General features: G+C 45.4%; 1 protein-coding gene and 1 long non-coding RNA gene across 6 annotated transcripts; one reads left to right on the plus strand and one right to left on the minus strand.

Moving 5' to 3' along the window:
- Positions 1–493: 493 nt before the first annotated feature.
- On the plus strand, positions 494–4,735 carry LOC129164270 (spectrin alpha chain, non-erythrocytic 1-like). 5 transcript variants are annotated; one of them, XR_011520278.1, is made up of 8 exons: positions 494–754; positions 1,954–2,076; positions 2,147–2,364; positions 2,788–2,880; positions 2,991–3,095; positions 3,784–3,816; positions 3,899–4,015; positions 4,143–4,221. XR_011520278.1 is itself a non-coding variant. In XM_070550170.1 (8 exons), exons 4-8 carry the CDS (start codon positions 2,815–2,817, stop codon positions 4,218–4,220), a joined length of 318 nt encoding a protein of 105 aa, XP_070406271.1. In that variant the 5' UTR covers positions 494–754; positions 1,954–2,076; positions 2,147–2,364; positions 2,788–2,814; the 3' UTR covers positions 4,221–4,731. The 5 variants fall into 5 exon arrangements, 3 of the variants coding, with proteins under 3 accessions (XP_070406271.1, XP_070406274.1, XP_070406273.1); XR_011520277.1 differs by having other exon boundaries at positions 3,899–4,034; positions 4,143–4,191; XM_070550170.1 differs by having other exon boundaries at positions 3,899–3,934; positions 4,143–4,731.
- A 25-nt stretch (positions 4,736–4,760) lies between these two features.
- Positions 4,761–5,820, minus strand: LOC139069609 (uncharacterized). The gene is made up of 3 exons (XR_011520283.1): positions 5,695–5,820; positions 4,930–4,991; positions 4,761–4,849 (listed from the first exon to the last, which is right to left on the minus strand). It is a non-coding gene; the product is annotated as an uncharacterized lncRNA (long non-coding RNA).
- Between the last annotated feature and the right edge of the window lie 1,336 nt (positions 5,821–7,156).

A 7,156-nucleotide genomic window follows, 5' to 3' on the forward strand; every position in this document is an offset into this window, starting at 1 on the left:
CATAAGAGCATGCATACATCACTAGCAGGATCATCTAATATACGTAAAAATACAAAAATCACACGTATAAACTAGTACAATTTAACTCACACGTACCACATGCTTTTAGGATTAATACAAGTATATAAGGGGGCAAAACGGTGGTAGAGAAGTTAAGGCCTGCCCTGTAAATGTTCGGTTGCAGATTTGAGCCCTGCTTATTCTGTCACAGTTGTCGAGTCCTTGGGCATGACCAAGCCCCCACAATGCCTCTCTAAAAATGGTCCCAACCCGGAAGTAAGAAAAATTGCAGTTCCACCCTCATCCGTTGGGGGCTGGTGCCAGAAGCGAGCAAATCCTCATTGACTCCCATGTTAAAAATGCCAATTTCACAGCAGAAATAAACATGTTTACAGCCTGGTACCAGAACATGTTTTTTGTCTAAATTATCTAGTTCATACTCATGACAACTCTGAGGGGGGTGAATTTTTTTCTCACTCTTCTGTAAGTGTATTGAAAGCCTAAAATTCTGTATAATTAATGAGCAGCCGACACACGTGACCGCCGCCTCAGACCCACGTGACCACAGAGCTAGCTCCGTGGAAAGGCCTCAGTACAGCCTCGGTCCCTCCTGGAAACTGTGTGGGGATTTTGAGTCTCTGTGCTTGTGAATTCTGTTTTGGATATTATTGGTGCAATTGTTGGACAAAATGACTTGCTGTGGTATTAATTGCACTAATAGAGCGTCCAAGGAGTCTCCACTTCATTTTTTTCGGTAAGTTAAAATCTATATTTGTATTTTATGTCACTGCCGCCTAGCTGAGTTTACCGAAGTAGCTAGCTAACTATCAGTTTAACATGTAGCATGTACTGTTTAACCATGAAATTTAAATGTAAAATACGGTAAAATAATTAATAGGGCATATTTCGATGGGTAAAACCCCGTGCATTTAAGATGAAAATGGGTTGAAATATGACGGAGCGCGCCGCTTGGAGGGACACCTGTGCTCCATTCTTTCATCCGGTAATCCCCAGCGGTCAGGCCGGGCAGGCTGACCGATGCGGCACCTCGCTGCTGCGGGCTGACCGGAGAAATACTGCAGCTCGTTGAGAAGTCTATAGGGCATACAGCGTTTCCCTTAAATCCCACCGCCACGCCGACAAGATCCCAAGTTTCTTTGTTTTTGTTGGCGCTGTTTACCGAAGAAGCAGCGGGAATACCAGCAAGTTTAATCAGACTCGTAAAGTTAGTTTTTGCAGGGGACCCCCTGTATTTTACCGCTCCCTCCTGCAGTCTTCCCCTATTAAAATTTAAAATGTGTAACTTTATGTTTTGGGATGAATGACTAATATTCATGTTAACTAAAACGTTAGGTATTTGGGGGGGAAAAACAAAATAATAAACATTATACAGATGTCAAATAAATCAAACTGTAATTAAACTATATATTTTCAAAGTCTCGATTCTGGATAAAATCCAACAACATATGCTTTATAAATAAACACTACACATGGCTTTTACACACACACACACACACACACACACACACACACACACACACACACACACACACACACACACATTACATTACATTGTGATTTCTTAGTAAATATTCTATTCGGCGAGAGATAAATTTTATTGTATTTTTCCTAGTGAATCTATAATTAAACGGGTAAACTAGTAGTAGCACATCCAACATCAAAGAAAGTAAAATGTTATTATCAGGAGAGGGAGAATGTTTAAGTGGTTAGCAGCAGTGTGCTAGCCGATGGCCCCCTCCATGAGGCCACCACAGCTCAGCAGAACACCATTGTAGCTTCTTCTGGGGAGAAAAACACTTAGAGAAAAAATAAAGTTAGCAGCTGAAATAGCAGGAAATAATACAGTTAAAGAGCAGATTGTAGAAGAAAGAAACCCCTGGGTTAAAATGGTCTGTCCACTGCATAATGCTGAACTCTAACATGTGTCCTCAGGGAAGGACCTGATTGGTGTCCAGAACCTGCTGAAGAAGCACCAGGCTCTGCAGGCTGAGATCACAGGCCATGAACCTCGCATCAAGGCTGTCACCCAGAAAGGAGAGACCATGGTGGAGGAAGGTAGAGCAGGTCTGGTCCTGACATGTTTCTGAGGTGTCTGCAGGTTCTGGCTCACTTTTTTTGGGTCCAGGTCACTTCGCTGGTGAGGAAGTGAAGACTAAACTGTGGGAGCTTCATGGACGTTGGGACACGCTGAAGGCCAAGGCGTCCCAGAGGAGGCAGGACCTGGAGGACTCTCTGCAGGCCCAGCAGTACTTTCCGGATGCTAATGAGGCCGAGTCCTGGATGAGGGAGAAGGAGCCCATCGTTGGAAGTCCAGACTAAGGGACAGACGAGGACTTGGCCGAGGTATGGAAGTCCCTTCCTGAGAAACTCCAATCGCTTTTCTTTGCTCTCTTTCCAGTCCTTCATAATTAGTGTTTCTGTATTTGTCATTTCCTTCGGTTGTCTACCAGACGTCGTTGCTCGTTTGAGCGTCTCATGGGTTAGGGGTAGAAGTGCTGGCCTCGCACAGGAAGTGATGACAAACGTGTTCCCGGCGCTCTTATTTCAAACGGTTTACAAGCTGTGATGTGTGTTCCCGCTGCAGAGCAGCCATGACACGTGGCAGCCGGCAGAAGGCTCACGCTTTTCCACTAAACACCCGCAGAGCTGCGTCTGCGGTGAACTGAGCAGGGTTTGTTTTACGGTGGCGGATCCGATTGGACCATCGCTGCGAGAAAGCTCCACTTGTGTCAGACGAGCTGAAGGTTCTGATGTTCTGCTCCACAGGCTCTCCTGAAGAAGCACGAGGCCCTGATGTCGGACCTGTCGGCTTACGGCAGCAGCATCCAGGCCCTGAAGGAGCAGGCCCAGTCCTGCAGGGTGAGTTCAGAACCCTCGGCCCGTCAGAACATTCTTATCCACCACGTTCTAACACCAGACCTGTTAACCCGACAGCAACAAGGTAATCAGCAGGTGCTTTTGTCCTGCAGGACCTGAAGGCCAACGAGTCCCGCCTGAGGGACATCAACAAGGTGGCATCTGAACTGGAGTCAGAAGGTCTGATGGCTGAGGAGGCTCCTATGGTTCAGGCTCAGGTGAGCATCACCTGTCTGCAGCAGCTGGTCCCTCTCACTTCCTGGTTTAACCCCGGCTTTCCACGGGAGCCGTCAGCAGCACGTTACTGCAGCAGCACGTCACAGCTGCTGATAGGAACCGCTGTGGTCAACAGAACCTTTTCCACTGGAGCCGTCAGCAGCGCGAGTCGGCCGCGTCTCAGGAGCAGCATGTCGCGGCCTTTACGCGCCGGTTCTATTTTCTACGAGCGACGCCTCTGAAACGGGTCAAGTTCGACATTTTTGGGGAAGGAAAGACAGGAAATCGAATGCGGAAATGGAGAGAAGCTACCGAGATTTTCAGAATAAAGAACGTACTGCTTTCCGGTTGCTTTACTTTTAAAAAAGGTTACTAACTGTGCGTCCCCGTGAGAAGTTATCACCTAGCTAGCGGTCTCCTTTGTTTTTCAGGTCCATATTGGCGATTATAAAACGGACAGAACATAAAACACAAACCATGTTGTAGTTTTCTCCTGCTTGTTGTTGTGTTTACTGACGAAGTCACTCGTGTGACTTCGTGCTCGGTCGGTGACAGCTGCTGCCCTGCTGCTTCGCGTCTCGTGGGAAGGGCCGAGCAGCAGCTTACGGGAGCAAGACGTGCTGCTGCAGTAACGTGCTGCTGACGGCTCCCGTGGAAACCCGGGGTAACTCTGCTCGTCTCTGTTTGTAGCAACAAGAACATCTGGGTTCTGCTCCTGGAAAGGTGCATGTTGTCCTCCACCAGAACCAGACGTGGTGTTTTTGTTACCACTCATTTGTTTGTTTGTTTGTTTGTTTGTTTACAGGATGAAGCCGACTCTAACACGGCGTCACCCTGGAAGGTGAGTTCATTCAGCTGATCAGAGGTCACCTCTGATGGCCGCAGTCACGGCCGACCGTGCTGACATCACACAGGAATTCAGGTGACCCAGCAGGCACCAGGTGCTGGTGAAAGTGGGGACATGTCAGCTGGTTGCCATGGCTACAGTTATCTTTATGCATCTGTATGACTGCTGACTGGTGTGTGTTTCCTGCGACCTTTGACCTCAGACCGTACGGTTGGGCGTTCAGACGACGGCTAACTTTAATTCCATCAAGGTAAGAGGAAGCTCTTCCCTTCCTGTCTGAGCGATCCGTCTCCAGGTTTCCTCATCCGGCGTCCAGCCCGCTGGCGTCCACCTTCATCTCACCTTCATCTCATCTCACTTCATTTATAGTGCAATACTTTCACATTATCATTTTCCCACACTTCTGTATACCTGTATTTTGTTGTTTTTCAATAAAGAATGACAAATTATTTAAGTTTGGTTTTTGTTGCACACAAATATATATATCTGTAAAAAATATCTACAAAGCTAATGTTTACATAACAAGTATGATTGGGTTTTGCAATATGGCACTCAAGTTTATTTTAGTAAGATTTTCAAACCAAGTAAAGTTAGTAAAGAACACATTTCTATTGTCTGCTAAGAAACTGTTGGGATTTAAAATGGGCCTGTTGTACAAATAACTTGTAAATGATTATTCCTCACTTTTGTTTTAACCAAAGAAATTCCAGTAATTGAGCAAAAACATTTATTTTTAACACTACATTTTATAAAACAGGGCGCAAAGTGTCGGCACATGTATGTATGTCGATGGTCCGCCCCAACTAAACCAGGAGACACAGACATCAGGGAGGCTACGGTTGTGTCCGACGGTCTCTGCAGCTCTCTGGGCACCACGCCTCACGTAGCTGTCTCCAATGATCCAAATGGCTATGGAGAAAAAATAACAGGTTTGTCATAATTGTTTAAAGTACAAAACCATACATGAAGTGGTCAAGACAGGAACTTACACGCTGCGTTGTGTAGCTGATGTTGGAGACACACAGGCTGCCATGGTGACCTTTTAACAGATCTAAGAAAAAAATGTAATAAAAGAATGAAACTTAAAAACTCCCAGACCTCATGTCATATTTACTAATCAGCTATGGCTGATTTATTGTTTGGATCACAGTGTTACACAAATTCTAATATATTTTTATTTCTATTACACATACATACTTTTTAACTGTTATTTTCACATGACTGTTATCAGGCTCTCTTGTTCTGGTTCTGATGATAATTCCGTGTCTTCCAGTAAGTTATCTTGTGCTTACTTCATCTGTATAATGTCTCTTTACTTTTGGTAAATTGTACTGAGTCCAGAATAAAGGCTAGTTGGCTGTACAAGATACAAACAAGTATTACGTTTTGGAAATATATGAAACACCGCCAGCATCTGTTAGAGCCTGTGGCGGGGTGCTGAGGGCCGGCTCCAGCCCAGGAATGAGCTCTCGACGCCGGCCGGGAGGGTTTGAAACACCGCCATCCTCTCCTCTGCTGGCTGTTCATTCTGTTATGGTTACCGGTGCTTGTGTTGCAATGTGAAACGCTTGGTCTCAGATTTTGTAAGAAAGATAATAAAATGTCCCCCCAAAATACGACTTAAATATATTTTCTCTTCTTCATGATACATTTAATGGCTGGTGCGACTCAGGAGTGATAGCACCGAAAAAAACTGTACTGAAAACTTGCTCAAAGCAAAATGTTTTGATTACGGAAATAAATTATAAACTTACCGATTTAAAACTTTTTTAATACAGGTACTTCTCACGAACAGGCGCAGAAAACCTCCACCTAAACTCCGTGTGAGGGTCAGGTCGTTGGGTGTTCCAGTTAGCTCCGGATGAATTGAAGCTAGGTGGCTACATCCGTTAGCTCGGCTCACCTCCACTTTAGCTTTGGGTTAGCCAGGGTTAGCTTCAGGTTAGCTCGTAGCTAGTTCGTCACTCGATCCCAGCCTTACAGCCCCACCCTCAGCGCCTCCTCTCTTCCCTTTTATGGAATTGTCTGGGCTGGACGGAACCTGTGACACGGTCAAAATGGCGGTGGTGGCCACCTCCCATTATGGACAAAAAACGTGTTATTGGAGTCCATGGAATCCATTTGTCCAGTATGTACAGTCTATGGGCATGACTCATACTTGCCTGCTGGTGGTGGCACCAGTGCTCGTTAGCCTTGCTTCAATCAGTGCATTGTAGCTCATCACCACAAGTGTGTGTGTGTGTGGGTGAATGACTGGTGTATTATAAAACACCTAACTACTATTACTACTAATGCCACTACTTTGATGCTTGGTCCCTGTTATGAATTCATCAGCCAACAAAACAGATCTGAGCTTATAGGGCTGGATCTGATCAGGGCAGGCTCCACCTACGTGTGAGTGCTGCAGACCAACTGTCAAGTGCAATAAAACCTAGAGAAGAAGGAAGCCAGTAAAAGTGTTTATTACAGCACATGTCCAACCAACTCAGTCGTGTTCAAAGCCCTGCTGCTGATGTCTTTTACTCAAACATGGAGCACATAAACGATGCAAGCTGTCACAGGGAATTCGACGTTTCAGCATAGCAATCTGCAATCTCACAGAAAGCAGCCATTAATTCCTTTTAAAGAATGAGACAAAATATTAAATTCAGAATTGAAACTGAATCACGTCCAAATTTGATTTAAACTATCCATAGTTGAAAGTGTCGATTATACTTTGTGTGGGTTTGTCTCTGTGAAATGCATCATATCATGTTCATTTTATGCTCCTGACTAGCCTAATAGGTTTAGTGTGATTGTGTCAGGTACGATCGGCTGAGCTGGAGTGTGGCTTTGAGACCCAGGCGCGGAGAGACTGGTATTTGGTCGTGACTGATTACAGCGTGGGAAGTTCTCTTCCCGGATGGTCTTTAGAGTTGGCAGATTAGGCTTAGTCATTTTAGAATGGGTTGGCGTCTATCGTGAGATGATGACTGAGTGCCGGCTCAGCTGTGACAGGTCCTTAAATAGGCTCAGCGGGATGACGTCACCGGGAAGTGTCGGTGACAGGGATGCTGGGAACTGGAGTGCAGTGCCAGCCAGGCCCACAGAGGAGGTTAAGAGGAGGAGTTCATGACAGATTGTAAAGGATTATTTTCTGGGCCTTTCTGCACTCCCACATAATAGGTGGGCTTTAATATCAGAATTGTCAAATTTTTCATTTGGTTATTAAATACA

This window comes from Nothobranchius furzeri, chromosome 4 (genome assembly GCF_043380555.1).
Source record: "Nothobranchius furzeri strain GRZ-AD chromosome 4, NfurGRZ-RIMD1, whole genome shotgun sequence".
Classification (NCBI taxonomy): domain Eukaryota; kingdom Metazoa; phylum Chordata; class Actinopteri; order Cyprinodontiformes; family Nothobranchiidae; genus Nothobranchius; species Nothobranchius furzeri.

What these genes read in the sequence shown, in the direction of transcription:
- LOC129164270 (XM_070550170.1), top strand. Translation starts at nt 2,815, where the DNA reads ATGTCGGACCTGTCGGCTTACGGCAGCAGCATCCAGGCCCTGAAGGAG. An exon ending in AGCAGGCCCAGTCCTGCAGG is followed by an intron (nt 2,881 to 2,990) that starts GTGAGTTCAGAA and finishes TTTGTCCTGCAG; the next exon opens with GACCTGAAGGCCAACGAGTC. An exon ending in CTCCTATGGTTCAGGCTCAG is followed by an intron (nt 3,096 to 3,783) that starts GTGAGCATCACC and finishes CTCTGTTTGTAG; the next exon opens with CAACAAGAACATCTGGGTTC.